General features: G+C 38.9%; 1 protein-coding gene across 1 annotated transcript in view; it reads right to left on the bottom strand.

Moving 5' to 3' along the window:
• Nucleotides 1–1,321: 1,321 nt before the first annotated feature.
• Nucleotides 1,322–19,411, bottom strand: part of dock1 (dedicator of cytokinesis 1) — a 205,264-nt gene continuing 187,174 nt past the window's right edge. Inside the window, 6 exon segments of the mRNA XM_008437114.2 lie at nucleotides 1,322–2,248; nucleotides 6,360–6,511; nucleotides 7,854–8,028; nucleotides 8,884–9,082; nucleotides 10,016–10,158; nucleotides 13,612–13,749. Of these exon segments, the coding sequence (XP_008435336.1) occupies nucleotides 2,153–2,248; nucleotides 6,360–6,511; nucleotides 7,854–8,028; nucleotides 8,884–9,082; nucleotides 10,016–10,158; nucleotides 13,612–13,749 (903 nt within the window). The 3' untranslated portion in view covers nucleotides 1,322–2,152.

The raw sequence follows: 19,411 nt of genomic DNA on the forward strand, positions 1-19,411 counted from the left end.
GTATACTTTGTATATGAAGAAACTACACATGACTGTGCATTTTGATCAGTGAACTACCAACTACCAACAATGAGGCATTTTACCATCTGACAAAATGCGTTCACAAAGACTATGAGCTACAAGTGGTCTCGTATGACAGCTTTCCCCCAGAAAAAAAAAAAAAGAAAACCAGAGGGGAAAAAGTRTCACTCAGTGTTCCTAATTAGGACAAGAGAGAGCTTTAAAAAGCCACATCTTCTGCAGAGAAAAACACCTTCAAACAACAGATGCTTCATTCGGAGCGTTTCTTCCCCCTCAGGCAGACACCCACTCAAAAAGTGTCAGCCGAATACAAGAGCAGGAGCAACTTGGGGCAAGTACTTCAAAAAAGGTCCCACCAGCTGGTTTTGTGACACAGAAAATAAGGCCCACATATACCTTCATCCAAATGTACAAAGGTGGTTCAGAAAATGACGGCACAACGGAGCAATTTTACTGCAGCTTCCCAGCCACAAGTGGAACAATAAAAAAAACTCCAGAAGTGCTGGTTCTCATCATGTCGTCTGAGTTGACTGATAAAAAGTTCAAAGAGCGCGTTGTCGTGACAGTCAGGATGATGAAGCTGCAGGAGGATCCTGGCGCCGTCTTTAGTAAAAGGCCTTAGGTGATGTGGAACCTAAAACGTTTCATCTCGACTTGGATTCTGATTTTCTTTATACTCGTCTTTGTAAAACGCTTGTTGAGGAAAGATTACATCAATTCAGAAAAATATGAATATTAACAAACTACTTCTCATTGCACAAATTCCTATAGGGGACCACACAAATTATGCATGAATTCTCCTTAGATATGGCATGAAGAGAGCCTGACTTGTATGCAGCGTTGTATAAAAGAAAAATACAAGAAAAGCTTTAAAAAAAAACTTTTTTTTTTTTTTTTTACCTGACCTTCAACCGTAGCTTTGAACAGATTTTTAGTATCGAAAAGCATTAATAATAAAAAAGAAAACTTTGCTGTAGCACAGACAATGCTCCATTATTTTTCAAGGTGAAGCAAATTTAAGGTTCGAGCTTTTTCAGCTACGTGGAAACTCCACTTTCACTCGAGTAACAYGTTTCTGAAAACAGAGSTCATGCATGTTTGATGCAGAAACTGCTGTGATAGCTGCCAGTCAAGGAAGCAGAAAGATTTACCACTCAGTGTTCAGTTAAAGTGAGAGAGCATATAAAGATTGTCAGGTTGTTCTGCTACTTTTCCTCCTTTATTTTTTTGTACTTCCAGAAAGCGCAGAGATCTATTTTCGGCGTCTCTCCACGTAGGCAGAGATAATGAGGAAGACATCTCTCCTTTTTAAAAATACATACATTTGAAAGTTTATTCAGAAGTCATGTCAGTAGTGAACTGGAAACAGTCAATGTTATTGAAATCCAAGGTTACAGCAATCAGGGACATGGTCTAAACAATGATGCKTGAATATATGGAATAAGAGTTAGCAGGATGTGCACTCCAGATATTTTACCGATAAAATTCATGATAGGTTCTTCAAAATCCCTGTCAATCCAAACCTACAAGCCATTTTCTTGTTTCATACTTAAATGCCACTAATCTAGTGATGCGTTAATACAAAAAACAAAAGTCATGATCAAAAAACGTACAAAGAGACCTGAAATAAAATAACATAATATATACATACCTCTGTACATAGTGGGAGGGAATATGAATAACAGAGACAGGAATAATGCTTTAATGAACTTTTTGCTCTCATTTAATTGAGAGTGGGTCAGTGCTGAGAAGCTGCTGGTCCCAGCTTATCTTGTCTGAGCACAATCTCATGTCATGATAAAAAAAAAAAAAAGAAAAAAAGGCGCAAAGTGGCAAAGTGGTGGTTGTAGACCGCATCTACAAGTTCAGTGACTATTCATCTGTGAAACGCGCTCCCTGCTGGAGACGGCATCAAACAGGAGACGGAAAGACTAACGGAGAGACTTAAGGACGATAAGAGGGGGCGGGCGGCGGTGAGGTATTCATCTTGTCAAGCTGGGACGGGGAGCGAGGGATGTGTGGGTGAGAGCAACCTTCTTTTTTCCTTTCTCTTTTTCCGTGGGAACGTTTACTGTTGATGTTTTTGTTTTGTTGTCAGTGTGCTGTTTGGTCTTTCTGTCAGTGTCTTTGTTTACTGTACGATTCCTGAATCGATGGAGGCCTGTTTCCTGGTGGTCTTGGGAGGAGGAGGAGGTGGGGTCTTGCTAGGAAGAGGAGGTGGAACGTGCTGCAAGACAAAAGGAAAAGAAACCCCRGAATTATATTTCTCTCTTGTCAAAACAGTTTAATTCAGAAATATTTTTAATGCAGAGAGAAATGACAGGATGATGACTCCAAGCCAATGCGCCCCTTTGCTATTCTGCATCAGCATTTCCTACGCATAAGTCACCATTTATTCCATTTCATACATGTACAAAAACCCATTTAGTATCAGTTTACTTAAACCATCCCATGCCAGTCTTTACTTTAAAAAATKTCATAAATAATAGGGATATAAAATTGATCAAACTTTACATATTAACCTGGTTTTAGCAACTAGTTCATTTAATATTGGTTCTGATACCCAGTTGGGCCTGTTGAGTGTCTTGGATATGCTTCTAGACTTAACTTATTGGAGTGGACAATGATGACAACGTTAAACACTCCTCTGGTGGAGTGGCACTGATGTGCAGTTTTTACAAAACATCCCTCTGGCATGCACAAACTGATATATGGTCAGTACCTAATGTTTTCTAGGAGGTATGAAGTGACTTGTGGTTGGCACAAAATGTTCCCTAACGTACAAACTGATGTATGATTAGTTCAAAACCTCTCTCTAGTGGGTATGAACTGATTGATGCAAGGTCAAATTCAAAGGTCCTCTTCAAGGCCGCAAACTCTCACGTTGTTGGTACAAAATGTCCTCTGACAACTACATAGCGATGCATGGAGGGTACAAATCATCCTCTGGTGGGTAGGAAGTGACAAGAGGTTGGTGTGAAACATCCAGCTGGCAGGTTTTTCAAAGTAAGGTTGGTAAACAGTGGTTTTGTCCAAAGTCAGTCCTTAAGGACCGGTCTCATGCATGTTTTAGTCTTGTTTTTTCTGCTTCGTCACACCTGAATTGAATGATGGTTTATTATCAGGACTCTGCAGAACTTTGAGGTGCAGTAGTYGGACCACTCGCATCATCAGCTGCACTGAAGCAGAGACGCATCTAAAACTGGCAGGACACCAGCTCTAGAGGACTGGATCTGGACGCCCGTGGTGTACAGCACGGGTGTCAAACTCCGATCTTCAGAGGCCAGTGTCCTGCAACTCTTAGGTGTCCATCACACATGAACCAAATGGCTGAAGCGCCTCCTCTGTCAAGTTATCCAGAGTCCTGGAAATGACCTAATTATTTGATTCAGGYGTGCTAAAGTGGAGACACACAGTTGACATGGTTTATAGCACCAGTCTGTACTGATAGGTGGTTGGTATAAAATGTCCCCCTGGTGGTATGAAATGATGTATGGACAAAAGGATACATCCCCCTGGCCATGCAAAATGTTCCACTATTAACCAAATGTCTCCCTGGTGGGAATGAATTGACAAGTGATTTGTAGGAAAGATCCCTCAAGCAGGTAGGAATTAACAAATGGTTGGTACAAAATATCCCCCTGGATATCTGGGCATAAAGTTATAAAGGGTTGGTACGAAATGGCTTACAGGCAGGTATGAACTGATATAYGGTCAGCTCACATTGACAAACTTACATATAGTTATCACGAAATGTTCCCCTCGGGGGTATGAAGTCGTACAGTTAAAAGGATACTACTAGCAATAAAAGATGTTGCATGATTGATAGCAAATGTGCCCTTGGTGGATATTAAATGACATCTGGTCTGTAATTTATCTCCCCCAAGGTGGGTACGAGGTGATGTGTGGACTGTAGCAAACTTCCTAGCAAGTAGGAATTAATGTCATGTCAATACGTGTAAATAMAAAWKGKKKTTAAAAAAATACGTTTAGTTGGAGTGAAATGTCCTCATATTGCAGGAAACCTGGCATATGTAATGCTCCCTTGGTAGGTGCCAACGGCAATAGTTGGCACCTTCTGGCAGATAGGAATTGATGTTTGGTCAATATGAAACATCCTTCTGACAGGAACATCCTGCCCCATATGAGCTGATATGTGTTTGGTAAGAAATATRTCTGCAGTTTTGGTTGGTTTGAGCCCAACTAGAGAACAAAAACCAGTCAGTTTTCCTCACTGTCCCAATTTATGTTTGTGTWAAAGACACTTTGTTCGCACTAACAACACATAACTTAATTTGCTTATGGTTTGTGGTAGGAGATATRGTATCTACAAGAMGGTGGTCRGTAAGTTACTTTTATTTGATCAGATTAATCAGTCGTGYTTGTTTTAGTTAAATGGCCYAAAAGGGGATAAGAACAACAATTATGGTAATAAATATACAATAGAATATTGTATATTTGGCAAAGTACTGATTAAAAAAAACTTATCTTTCTGGAATTAGAGGATGTCAACCTATTCAAATTTTCAGGTTATTTGAACTTTGATGAATTTTTATACATAAAATGGACTTAGATGTGTAGAAATAAATAATCTGAAAACCAGCAAAAAGGTAAAAAAAAAAATAAAAAAAAAAAGACAGTTGACTCGAWTCATATATGTACCAAAAGAAATAAGGTAACGCAGACAAATAAGACTAAACAAAACTGTTTTGTTCAGCATCTGAAAATATAAAAAAAGACTGACTCAAAAAAGTTAGTGTTGTGTGACTGAGCAGAAAAAAGGAAGTTAGCAGCTGGGTGATGTGTCAGTCTGTGCGAAGAGACAAGAACACAGCTGGGAGCGGCTGCTTTCTTGTGGACAGATTACAGTACATAACACTACCGGCGTCCCGAGACACTACTGTTGATTTGCAGCAGATTGACAAGTTGTAGAGCCTGTTCTGACACGTGTCATCAGACCTCAGCTGTTAGAGCTAGTTTGTGATTTGTGCTGACACATGAGTGCACCGTAGTAATAACGGAAGACRAACATTAGATTTGAAAGGCTAAAATTGAATCCCACTTCGTAATTAGACTTGGAGAAGATGCCACAAACTTTCATGGAATTTATTTGGATTTTTTGAAACAAATCAAAACAAAGCAGAGTTTTCAATTCTTTGAATTTTCTTTTGTGTGTATTTATATTAAGAAGCCCTGAGTCAATACTCACTGGTGGAGTCTTTTGGGGTATGTCTCAAGGAGTTTTACTCATCACATGTTTTAAGCTGGATTTACATCTGGACTTTGAGATATTCTAATTACTGAATACATTTAGGTCAAAACCAACCCAGTCAAGCATCAGGGACTGCCCTGCAGCCATCTTCCCCTCAACTCTGATTCCCTGTTCCTGCTSTAGGAAAGTCTCACCTCTACATATCATCATGATATTTTGTGGTGTTGATTGCAATAATGACAAAAGCAACAATAAAAAAAAAAACTAAACATAACTATTTCTGCAGAATTTCTTAGGCAAGTGTATTGCTGTAACTGCAAGAGCCAAATAGCTGGTTGCTGTACGTCCTACAACTGTACAAAGAGCAAAAAATAATTTACAGGAGTGGATTTTGTTCCGAATACATTAGATATGTTGAAGGTATTTATTTATTTTTATTCAGTCGAAACAGAAAATGCCTCAGCTGGTTAAACAGGCCTCTTGCCTTTAGCAGCAGATGAGGAGTGATGCTCCTCGATAGCCGCGCCTCTCCCTCCATAAAAGCCTGGAAATGAAGAAGGGCAGTCACTAACCTCTCAGAAACATGTGCTCTCTCTGCGTTAGTGTCAGTCTTCTGCCACATCGTGTGCCAGTGCTCAGTTTTACTACCTGTCCACGGGCCGTGACACTGGATAAATAAGATTAGTTAACAGCCAGGCCAGGCCAGGCCAGGCGAGAAGACGGCTTGAGTAGAAGTCAGCAAGTGTGGAGAGATGAGTCACTGATTAACAGCTGGAGAGCTTCTGATGAATGGGAGAGGTAAAGTAATCATCCAATCAATCACGGCTGAGCACCGGGCCTTCTGGCAGGACCGGCATAAATAACGGCAGGGCAGACGGGCAGCTAACTGACTGATGCCTACACTCTTCTGTGGCACATATTGCAGAAAACCTGAGGAAAAAACCCCCTAAATTAAACTGAAAACCTGCATGTGGACATGCAAGAACAGATGAATGGTGGGGTGGAGGGTAAAGGAGTTACGGTGGAGGTTGAACTAAACGTCAAGTGTGAGCGTCGGACGTTCGTTTCAGTCCAAGTGCCATGCATCATTAGGGAAGTTACGCTGGGCCSTAATTAAAACACCTACTCTTTGATGAGGTGGGGGCGGGGGAGGCGTCGAGGGACTCGTCAAGTCTTGATTATCTAGCAGGTTGCCGTAATCTCCTGTGCTGCCTTTCAACGGCAGGGGAGGAGGGGTCTCCCCCTTGTCGTTGCAGCCCATCCCGTTCAGCTCCAGACCTGTGAGAAAAAATTCCAACATCAGCAGACATTCATCAACAAAATTCATGAGGGTCTCTGTAAGATCAGGGCTCTSAGCCAAAAGACATTAAAAGACTGAGACCGACTGCTAGGGGCTTTACAGTGCATCCAGCTCCCTGGACAACAAGACACAGAAAAAAGTGAGATTTGAACAATACTTMGTGTTAATTAATCTGTGCTTAGTGTAGAATAATTATTTCCAGGTTACACTAATCTAAGTAATTAAGTTTTCAGGCACCACCACATGTAAGGTGAACTTAATGCAAAATATAAAACGTCTTTGTTCACAAATTGGAAGCTGTGAAACACAAAGCTTTCTTTAAGTTTAAAGGCAACAATGTATTGACATGTTAGAAAAAAATGCTTAATGCCCTGAGCTTCATCAAGTCAGAAGACTCCATAGGGATTTACACAACCATCTGTCATTCACCCATTCACACACACACTCAAACGCTCACATCATTAGAAAACACCAAAATTAAATAACCTATAAAATACAAAGCTAAAACATTTCTTAGTTTCTGTAAAAACTAACTAACCATCTAAATAACTATTAGAAGACAGCAAAAGGAATGCTTTTTCTTTAATAAAACACATTTTTTCTATAATTAAATTTCTCACACACTGATAAAAGTTAAACATGTTTTAATTAGAAAATCATTTTATTTCAGGCTGAACTAAGATRAGACATTAGTGATACTTTCTTTAAGGACATCATATTCTTTATTTCATGTAAAGCATTGCAGTAGAAAAAAAAAATATTTTGTAACCACTAAAATGATAGTTAGTTGGATTTTGACAGCAGCTTTAAGAGTTAAATTGTAGCAAATGAGTAAGAGCAAAAATGTGGACAAGTTTTAATGAAACAGTCAAAACATAAAAATGATCACAGCCTAATAGCTACAAACTATATTCACCACAAAATCTAAAATAATTTCTGATTAATGTCTTTAACTACGGTTACATTGAACTGTATGTGTTTACCCTCTAGAATACATTTCTGATGTTATACCTATTTACATTTTTTATTCCATAACTATTTTAACTTGATGCGCTTATTGGGTTGTTGCCATTATTTTTACATTCAGCTCTGTATTCAGTATATTTCTGATTTGCTCTACGAGTAAAGTAAGCTTACTCTGTGGTAATGCAGAATTTTAAAAACCACAGAACGTTTCAGGATTTTTGTCAACAGTGGCAAACATTTCTTGATTCTTATCTTGACAGACAAAGCTAACAGCTTTCAGAAACAAGTGGGGGAGGGGAAGTACTGCTTAAACTGTGCAGAAGATCAAAAGAACAGAGTGGAGACTGCTCTTACTTGAAACAGCGTTCAGGCTAAAGGTGGATTTGTTCCTCGGTGCAATGGGTGGGGGACCAGGTAAGGAGTTGGAAGTGGAGGAAGGAGGAGGTCCTGGTGAGACAGAAAGACGCCGATCGCCAGCCATCTGGTTGAGAACTTGACTCTTTGGTCTCTGAGGCCGCAGGGGGCTGATCTGTCAGGTGAGCGGTGGAGAAAAATGAAAGATTAAGTCTTTACTGAGCGCCGAAACCGAAAAAYCAAATCCATTCAAGTCAATAAAGCGGCACTTAAAGCCCATTTTCCTGGACGCTGATGAAATATCACTGCAGAAATGTGGCTTCACAACTCCTCTGGGGTGGTTGTGTCATTCCTCACACATATTAAAACAACTATTTGTATTCCTAGAGGAAAAACCCATTTAGATAAATGTGCTTGTCGGGTTGGAGGGTGTTATTTGTGGTTACTAACAATTATCTGCATGCATGAGCGCGTTTTCCCTACTTTATTGTGGCTCGAATTTGAATATGAAACGAAATGTCCTTGGGGCTACTCCGCTCTGCAGGCGACATTAACAAATAACTTTGTAATTGGTGAAATTCAAACACCCGGCCATGAGGGAGACACTGGGAAACGCAGCATGTAATTTTGTACRCAAATATGAACTATATTGATGATTGCGTTAAATATCAGTTCCGATAAAGCAACTATATAAACATTATTAATCAATGGTTATTACGTGGAACTCTGTTCTTGATCCTTTAGGCATAAAATGGCTACATTACTTCTCTTAGCTCTGTGCTGTTAGCCTGGGAGAATCCCCTCTGGACATAAAGAGTACATTCACACCTCTTTGCTGTAATAGACAGAGCAGTGGTGAGGCGGAATGTGAACAGAGGAGATAGAAAGGGTGGAGAAAGAGACAAATACAGCTAGGAATCAATTTTTTTAACCGTACATTTATTATTGAGGGGGAAAGGATGACTAAATAATCTTTGGAAAGGTAAAAAAGATTCACAAATTATAGAATAATAACTATAATGAACACTACCGTCTCTGAGAGTATGACAGCTTCGGGTGGCTGCAGTTGAATCTCTGCTGTCTTGAGTTCTTTATCGAAAATCTCTTGGTGCTTGCTRTTCCTCTTCTCCTTCTTCCTCTCTTTGCGGTCCCTTTCTGGTTCGTCCCGGTCCAATTTGTCCTGAGACTTCGTGTGCAGCTTCTTTGGTAGAAGGGGCTCCAAGGCAAAGCTGAAGGAAAGACAATACGTCCAATGGTCAAACAGGTTGTGAACGAGAACGGCTGAATGTTGTATTCTGCTAGCATGTAGCCGGGGCAGGTGAGTAAATTAGAATAACAACAAAACTCCTCATAAAGTGATGAGCTCACAAAAACACTAAAATCACATGTTCAGAAACGTATATTAAAGAATTCATAGTGTAAAAAATATTTTTAAAACAGAAATGTTTGTCTGATGAAAGCAGAACATGCACACAGAACATAGGTGGAGCTCCTTTTGCAAGGATTACAGCATCAGAGGGGTGTAGCACAGCAGTGGTATTAAGAAAGGCCAGGTTGCTTTTATTGTGCTCCCTTGGCATCTGCCATACTTTTTTCTTCTACTTGATTTACCACTAATATGCTTTTATRCAGCTGTCTGAACAGCCAGCTTCAGGRGAGACCTTTTTTGTGACTTAACCGTCATGAGGACAACATTGTCCTCAAACAGCCAGTGGATAATATGTAACCATTTTTAGGGGTGAGAATTAAGAGGTTTTATCGTGTGTGGAGACGATCGCTGACCATCTGCTGGACAAAAATCAAGCCAGTAGTTGTTCTCCATGTTTGTGTTGACTTTTTGTCTAAAAGGAAATTTTTTTTGGCTTTGTATTATGTTATAATCTTCCGACAAACTGCAGTTTGCGCTTCCAAAGTGTAGTAAAATGCATCTCTAAACACATTTCACCAAGTGTAATCGATCTAGAAATGAGCTTCTCTTTTTGAGTTTAATTGCTGCACCTGTTTATGATGAACGTTCAGTACTATCAACAAAATACGGAAGTTGAACAAACCTAAAAAAAATTGCACTGTTAGATCTAACAACCAACCATTATCTGCTAAACAAATAAAAGTCACATTTRATGATAATTTACATCCAGAGAAATAGTGAATGATGGATTTACCCATCAGATCCAGGCCTGGACGGGGAGTTGTCAGAAGAGATAGAGGCGACTGAAGCCACGGACAGCGGCCTCTGGGAGGAGGGCATGGTGAAGGAGCGCACCATGGAGGGAGGACGAGGGCCACGTCGCTCGTCACCTGACGGCTAGCGCCACAGAGGAGAAAACAAAACAAGATTTACAGTAAAAGTTTTGAAATGACTTGAGTTCTTAGACGTGTTGCAGTCAAATCACTTGTCTGCATAATTAATCTCACACAGGCTACACTTATTGTGAAAACATTCAACATGAGTTCAACTGGAACTAGTAGAAGTTGGCTCTATATTTAAAAAAATAAAATAAAATTACTACTGCTTTGAAGAAACATAGAAAAGCAAAATTTACTTCCACTGTTAAAATAATTTGCCGTTGATTATCAGGGTTATAAAAATCTCCAGTGTTTACTGTATATGATTGGGGGGGGGGGTAAGAAGGGATTCATGATCTTTCGATTAATTTGCGTCGGTTATGTTATTTTTATTTTTTTTCTGACATTAACTAAAAAAAATCCACTTGTGCTTACAAAGATTTTTTTTTAAAGAGGGACATCTTAAAGGAAGGGGGAATGTTCACGTTCCCTTTACGGTTGGAGTCCTAAAGTCTCACCCTAACCCTGACATCATTGTTTTACCACAGTTAGCACCGGTAAGCTAGGTAGGCAGCTAATTTSCAAGTACAGCTAGCTTAGCAACTTGTTAGGATATTAATACAGAAGTTTCCACATTGAGCTAATTAGTACCTACTAAACAAACTATTATTTATAAAAATAATAGTTTTTTTTATTATGGTGAGATATATTAAGTTACCAAAATAACTTAAGATATTATAGTGAGAGTAGCTAATTATGTAGCTAATTGGCTACATAGCTTACTCGCAAGTCGTAGTTTAGGCACTGGTTTGCAAATCAATATGGAGAACAAGTTTCTTTTTGGTACCAAAACATCCTATTAAGGCTATTCAATATATTTGGTTCATCAAACAAACTATAAATTTGACGGTTTATTTCTTTTTCAACAGCAGCAACATCATCGCCCGAAGGCAGGGGAGAGTAAAAACTTTTGAGGCATTCTTAATTTCATCTGGACCTTGTGGGTAGAATAATTAAACTCACAGCCTTGACAAGACTTTCATGACAGACAGCCACATATCTAACAGAGAAGTGATGGCTTTTTTCTCATTTGAAAGGTTGCCGCCCTTTCCTTTTAGCGTAGGGAGCTACTCTTTACCTCTGGCAGGATAGAAGGAAATGCTTGGCCAAGCAACAATTAGAGCCGTAAAAAAGAAGAAGAAGAAGTGGGAAGCGGTCCCACAGCAGCAACYCGCTTCAGACAGCTGACATCAGCAAATAATAAAAAAAAAAAGGCAAAGGTGGGATATAAAGCTCTTTACTGAAAAGGAAAATCTAAGTCATGTGCTTGTCAAGTTTTGTGATAAAAATTTTACCAACTGGTGTAAAATACCATCACAGTCTGGTTGCTTAGTCTTAAAATTGTTGGACTGCTTCATGAAATCGTTGCAAAATCCCTATTTGATTTACAGTGCAGACTATATATTTTATAGTGTTCTGACATCTGGATTTTAATGTGGATTTCTGTAAAACTTTTTCTGTGGGAAAATTTCAGCAAAACCTTAGTTTTACTCTATTTASCATGTGTTAAAAGATTCGCAAGAGGAACCTGTATCCATGAAGATTCCTTCAACATGCCTTGATCTTTGTTACCCCAGTCTCCTGTTCGTGATTCATTGTACATTTTCAGAAAACAAAATACTCGACTGCAGCCAGTTTTTTCAAAGCATAAACCAGAGTGTGCAGAATTAGGTCTGATATTGTTCTGCTGAATTAACCTTGGACCTGCAGAGAAAAACTATTGGCTTGACAGCAACGCGTTTCTTTTTCTTTCTTTCTTTTTTATTTATTTATTTGGATAATATGTGGATAATATGTAACCATTTTTAGGGGTGAGAATTAAGAGGTTTTATTGTGTGTGGAGACGATTGCTGACCATCTGCTGGACAAAAATCAAGCCAGTAGTTGTTCTCCATGTTTGTGTTGATTTTTTGTCTAAAAGGAAATTTTTTTTGGCTTTGTATTATGTTATAATCTTCCGACAAACTGCAGTTTGCGCTTCCAAAGTGTAGTAAAATGCATCTCTAAACACATTTCACCAAGTGTAATCGAYCTAGAAATGAGCTTCTCTTTTTGAGTTTAATTGCTGCACCTGTTTATGATGAACRTTCAGAACTATCAACAAAATACGGAAGTATTTTGTTGATAGTTCTGATTTATTTATTTTGTTTTACATCAAAGAAATAGCCAGGCTGATACCAATCACAATGAGGTTATCGTTTTGTCACACAGAAGCAACCTTGCACTTTTCCTGAAAATAAATAAATAAATAAATAAAAGGCAAGCTGAACTGTGAATTCATCTGTGTGCCATCATATGTCCATCATCAGGCTTGTCTACCAAGACAGTTTCAAAGACTGTTTCATATTAAAATTTGGCTGTAAAAAAGTATTTGCTCCTTAAAGTTGTCTTGAGAGGTTTTTGTTTTTTTTTTTAACTCCAAACTGTATCATAAATGGTTGAAGGTCATACAAAAAAGGGTTATTATTACACCAATTATTTAGCCTGCCGTTTTTAATGCTGGACGCACTCTGGATTTAATAGAATCAATCACGCAATTAGGATGCCATCTTAAAATGTCATTTTTGTAGAGCAAATCTGTCCTGGCACGTGCAGGCAATCATCTTCTCAATATGACAAGGCTAAAATGGCAAAGATAGGAGATGTAAAAAAAAAAAATATCAAGGCAAATTTTAATATTAGACAAAGATATCTTAATTTAATAAGGATTTCATTCATATAGGTCAAAAGAAAATTGATCCAAGCCAAAGTAATTGTCCCTAAACCTAATAGTTGGTTGTTACACCTTTGATGGCAAGAACTGTTATCAAGTGTTCAACTGAAACACACTGAATTTCTTTTAAACTTGTATTTAAAAATATTAAAACAATCAGAATAAGAAAAACAATGTTTTTAACGAATAGCCTGTTTGAAGAACATCTCAACCAGTCTAGACTTTGACTAGGCCACTTAAAAACTCTCTATTTGGATTTTTTTTAACCTGTCCATCTTGCTGCTTAACTGAAGTGGGCTTGAGCTATGAATTCACAAACTGAGTTCATGTCAAATGCACATATTGGGGTCGTCATTGCGAGGCCCACCTCTATTACAARACAGATAAAATGTCTCTGTTGCTCTGAAAACTCAATTGCTTTGCGGGGGAAATCACTGGTTTTAGCCTCCACTTGTGGTGGAATAAAGTCACTTATTGCATCACATTTTGCTCAAGTTTACAAGCTATGACCTGCTCGGTTTGAACTACTTTAACCTTTTCCTGCTTTGACTTTTAAGTCTTTCCAACATGGACTTTGAAACTTTTTCAATATTTTCAATCTAACAGTTGACATGAAAGGAGCGAAAACTAGCATGCTGAGCAGCAAATTGTTGTTCATGAAAGGAAAGAAATCAAGGACAGAATAAAAAAAGGTCTTACCAGACTCCTAACACCATACTGTTTCTCCACCTTCTCTCGCAGCTGTTTGAAGCAAGCCTCCATGCGATCGTGGAAGGGCCTCAGCGCCTCGGTAACCTTCTCACCATGAATACGAACCCCTTCAGCGAGATGTGGGATCTGGYRAAGAGAAAACAACAACATGATTGTCSTTCAACATTTAACGTTAAAAACATAACATGTCCCATGTAGACAATTCATTCATGAGAGGAAATCATTGTTGTCTTTCTGAAGGATTTTCATTCTTTGCCTTGTAAATAAGCCCAGCGCTGGTAGAGTACAGCCAGACTTGTTGCCATGACAATCTATATTTGCTACAAAAGATCACCTTCTTACCAAACATACAGTAGATTGCAAAAGCGGTAACAAACCTTGAACTTTTTTCCCTTTTGCCATTTTACAAATAGCTAACTGTGATTAGTTTATTAGGATTTGTGATAGACCAACTCTTAGTTCATAAATGTGAGTTGGAAGGCTAATGCTACATCTTCTCTAAAATATTTTACAAATGAACATCTGAAAACTGCAGAGTTTCTTTGTTTTCAAGCCCATCTACATGCTTTGAACATCTCACAGGACTACCTTTACTCCACCATCTTAGAATGGAAACAGTGCGATATAACTACAAACTAACCAAGACATGGCCATCCAGGTAAGCTGACATGACAGAAGAAAGCAATTTTTGACAGAAAGCCATTAGAAATGTCTTTTGGTCAACAAGTACGACACTAGGTACAGACAGACCAACACTGCACATCACCCTGAAACTGCCATCAGCATCATAATGCGGGGATGCTCCTCTTCCTCAAGGACAGTGAAGCTGGTTTTTCCAMCAAGAAAACCTGCAAAAGTTGTGAATCTGAAGGTTCACCTTCCAGGAGTTCAATGACTTTAAACATTTAACCAGCCTCAAGTCTCAAAAGACATTGCTACTGTAATTACAGCAAAGAGTTTTTGTCAATATTGACTCGTAAGGACTGGATATAAACGCATATATTATTTCTAGAAGCTATTTGTAAAACGAAATCTTAAACCATGTATTGCTTTCCTTTGAATTTACAACTACGCACTAYTCTAAATAAGWAAAATAAATGAAAGTTTGTGATTGTGAAGTAAAAAAAAACATAAAAGAGTTCAAGGGATATTAATATTTTCACAAGACACTAGCTATTCTCATTGCCTAATCGGTGAATGTACCCCAGCTTGATATTTTTAATGAAAGGCTTTGCCAGTGAACTTCAGCAGAAGCTGTTGCCATGGCGCACAACTCCCCCCCTTCCTGCCACAGAGATCACAACTCGTACATAAGAAGAATCGCAAATGCAAAAGTTTAGACAGGTTACATCTACGGGCATGTACAAGATGTGATGGATGTTTACTTCGCSGCCGCTGACGCAAACAATGACGCAGTGCAGCCTTTCAACTTCACTGCTGGCTCTCAGAATGTGGGAAGCCAGTGAGTAACGAAACCTTAGCACGGAGCGGCAGCATTGCAGGTAAAAAGGGGAGCGAAGGAGAGACTGAAACTGCTGAAAACTGGTAATTAGGAAACCCCCGGTGGCACCGTCAGTGTCAGCAAGCTTTGCTGACTAAATCTAGAGAGAGGAGGAAGCAGCATTCCTCAGCTGCTGAGCAGCATATGAGTAATTCTTTTTGCTCGGCTGGGTAAAATGAGATGTATTGTCACAAATAAAAAAAGAGGAAAAAAAAAAACCCCTCATACTTAAAATTCCTCCTACGACAAGAATCTGATTTAAACAGTATCTAAACTTTAAATAGCTAATCACAGTCTGTAGCCGAAGAGTACATCTTGTACGCCGTCTTCTACGGGGAAGAAATTCATCCAAACTGAGAGCAAATGGAAGAAGAACTCGGTGTGTGAAACATCAGCAAAGTAGGACGTTACAGAATAAGCTCTGTGTAMGTCTTAAGCTGAGAATCCCTGGGGTCAGATCTTTGTTCTGAGGGCAAACTGCCCGTTCACAGCAGACGACAGAAGGAACCGGCTCCACTCTGCTGGAAAATGGCACCTTTATAGTTTTGTGACGCAACGTTTTGTAACAGTCTCAAACAGACATTTCCAGTCCAGGGTTTTGGTATATGTTAGCATTTAGCCAGATACCTTTATTTGAGCTCATGGTAAAGAATCACAATCCCAAACCTTTATCAAACCAGTTTGYGATGAAGAACACAAACAGGGTTTTCAGGTAATCCTTCAAAGAAGTGAAATTGTCTGTATGTAGATTTKAAAACCAGAATCAAAAAGCGTTTAACTGTCAACCACACTTGCACAAGCTAGGGACTTTTCTTGCTCACTGTCACTAACAGGACATGCACGTATTCATCAATACTGCGAGGGTCTTAGCCACACAACAGAAAAATCAAACCACAAGATGATAACTCACCATTTTTTGTTATACAGACCAATTCTTACCTGCATGATTTTAAATGATCTACTCARAAGTGAGGAAATGTAGTTATACGACGGCAAATACGTAATACATATCAKCAGGAGGTTACTCAGACATTGTTTCTTTGAATCAGGGGTTTTGTTTTGYCATATTTTATGAATGTTCAAATTTAAAGACATTTTTATCTCCGTAATTCATGGAAATATCCAACTAAAATAAAAAAAACAACTGATTTATGGGCTCGCGATCGAGAGGAAGCCATTATTCCTCACTTTCTGGCATTTAATTACCATCCTTGCAGTCTTTGCCCATTTCCAGTCCAATTACTCTAAAAAAGGATGGATAGCTACATGAAAAACAAACGTAAAGCTGTTTTACCATGTCTTAATCATACTTGTAAGAGATCGTTTGCTTACAGTTAGGAACTGGAAGCAGAAAGGGGCAAAATGAGAAGARAAGTTGGCGACAAGTACGCTGTATTTAATGTAAACCTAAAGTTGGCAAACKGTTTATGAGGAGACAGATTGTGGAAAAAAAGCTGCATTTATACCTAAATGCTTTTGTTCACATTGCTTTATGATTGTTATGGAGACTTGGTGACCCCGAAATGCCACTGCACTGCATTTCTGCAACAGGGAGCTTTGGATATTTTTCTTACTCCCTGCTCGCTCTGTGAGGGTCAAGGTCTGGTCTTTGTACAGTCTTGTGGAGARCAGAAAAGGTTCTCTGTGCCACCTCATATTTATGCACCAAGGAAACAAAAAGTCATGGGTTACTAATTAGAATTTCAGAAAATAGGTTCACTAAAAAAAAAAAGAAACACACAAAAAGACTAAAAAGCTATTTCCTAGATTGCTTTCAAATACATTCTGATGAGTTTTCCCTACGGTTTTGGAAAAAATATATTTTCTGTGCAAATGAGAAACTGGAACTTTTTTTTGAAGGTGTGAATCTTGTTAGGGGGGGTAATCGAACAGTGTTTTTGAAAGGGACAGTATAAAGGACATATATAAAATCAGGACTTCTTTCTTCCACCTATGCAACATGCTGCACTAATCATCTTGTGATAGGAAACATTCAGCACAGGTATCACAGTCACTGAAAGCCAATGAGCGTAGCCGTGCTGCGCTCCACTAAACCAAAGCTAGGCGCAGGAAGATAAATGAGACAAGGCAACACACACTGTGCACAGATTTCCCCTGATATTGTGCACCTTCATCATCATCACTGCTGGGGCATTTTGAAGACAATAAAGGAGAGGAGCCTGAGACGGAAAAAGGTGAAGGAAAGGAAACTGCGGTGGAGGGGGTATAAGTTAAGAGGTGAGAGAAAGAATGGGGAGAAGAGGCAGAAGGACGAAGTGTTGTGAGACGAGACGAAAAAGCAATGACGGGAGAAACCCTCCCGCCCCCAAAAAAAACAGTGAGTGAAAGCTGAGGCAAGATTCACGTCTCCCAGGATACCCACATCTTTTTATAGACCTTAAAACGATTGAGCGCGACTGAGAGGTGGCATGGCAACAGAGTTCTGCTTGGTGGTTGTACGCTGATAAACTCTTTGTGTACGACACTGAGGCTCAGGGCCAAGACGCACACAGGCATGTTTACTTTAATTAAACGTAAAAACTTTAAGACTCCTCCAGTCCATATGTCAACAGTCATTGGAAAAAGGAAGCTTCCATGACTTGCAAAGTAGTCATGGGGAAAACTTAAATTTTTTGTGTATTTTTTTATTTTTTTAAAATTATTTCTATGCTTGAGTYTGTTTTCATGGGAACGAAAAACTACGGCACAATCCCCATGGAGCCAAGATTATGTGTATCCAAAGGTGTTTTGTTTAGGCTGTGCCTCCGCATGGATCCACAGTTTTGGGAAATCAGAAACAATAGTTTTTGCAAATGGGGGACTGGAGTGACTACATTTCAAAACGCAGGTTTCATGTTTCAGTGTGTGCANATAGACCTTAAAACGATTGAGCGCGACTGAGAGGTGGCATGGCAACAGAGTTCTGCTTGGTGGTTGTACGCTGATAAACTCTTTGTGTACGACACTGAGGCTCAGGGCCAAGACGCACACAGGCATGTTTACTTTAATTAAACGTAAAAACTTTAAGACTCCTCCAGTCCATATGTCAACAGTCATTGGAAAAAGGAAGCTTCCATGACTTGCAAAGTAGTCATGGGGAAAACTTAAATTTTTTGTGTATTTTTTTTATTTTTTTAAAATTATTTCTATGCTTGAGTTTGTTTTCATGGGAACGAAAAACTACGGCACAATCCACATGGAGCCAAGATTATGTGTATCCAAAGGTGTTTTGTTTAGGCTGTGCCTCCGCATGGATCCACAGTTTTGGGAAATCAGAAACAATAGTTTTTGCAAATGGGGGACTGGAGTGACTACATTTCAAAACGCAGGTTTCATGTTTCAGTGTGTGCAAGCGAGCGGCTGTTTTTGAAACAATGACGTCGTAGCTCCATATATTCAGCCTCACCTTCACAAACACCTGTGGCAGAGAGTCACTGTATCTCGTTAAAAACAAAGAAAAAAAAAAAGACTACAGACAGCTTGCTAACAAGGCCAGACAGGCTGAGGCTGCCGAATGTTTTCTGACCAGCACAAGACAGCAATGAGCTTCACAGAATGTAAAGGCTGCTGGAAAGAGCTGAACTCCAGGTTAAAACATCTTTTTAGTTACTGACCAGGATTTATTTTAAAAGCAATCAACAAAAGCTAACCTCCACTCYCCCAACCAATCACCACAACAGCTTTCATACAACAACAAAGGACATGTAGGTGATGTACATCATCTTATTTTAACAGCCTAGTCGCCAAATATAAACATTTGAACTCCAAATTTATATTTTCACATCAATATAAATGAATTATTGTCATGTAATTTGGTTTATATTTTTTCAATTCATTGTAAACCTGACAAAAGTTTGATGTATTTTCTTACTTTGGCCAGTAAAATGAAGCAAATGATCAAAGTATATTTTCTTTAGACTAGTACACAGACGACATGCATAAATAGTTTAAAATAGGAGAACCATATATATATTTTTAATGGAAACTTGAAAGGCTATCATTTATATTTCCTTTTATCTGTCACATACTATAAATCATATTCCTGTGTCTGATCTTTGGTTCAAAGAGACGGTTCAGGCTGCTCTAAACAGGTTCTATTCTCTTCTGCCGTCATCTGTTGGGGCAGCAGCAGCAGAATTAGTGACGTTAAAAAGCTCAACAACTTGCCTACAACAATCGCCGTCTACAGCACATACTTAAACAAACTTAGATATGTATTGGCGTATAAGATTTATTTTACCCAAGTGATTTCTAATATGCATACTATGTACATAGGGCCAACAAAAT

The sequence above is a fragment of the Poecilia reticulata genome, linkage group LG19 (genome assembly GCF_000633615.1).
Source record: "Poecilia reticulata strain Guanapo linkage group LG19, Guppy_female_1.0+MT, whole genome shotgun sequence".
In the NCBI taxonomy this organism is placed as follows: domain Eukaryota; kingdom Metazoa; phylum Chordata; class Actinopteri; order Cyprinodontiformes; family Poeciliidae; genus Poecilia; species Poecilia reticulata.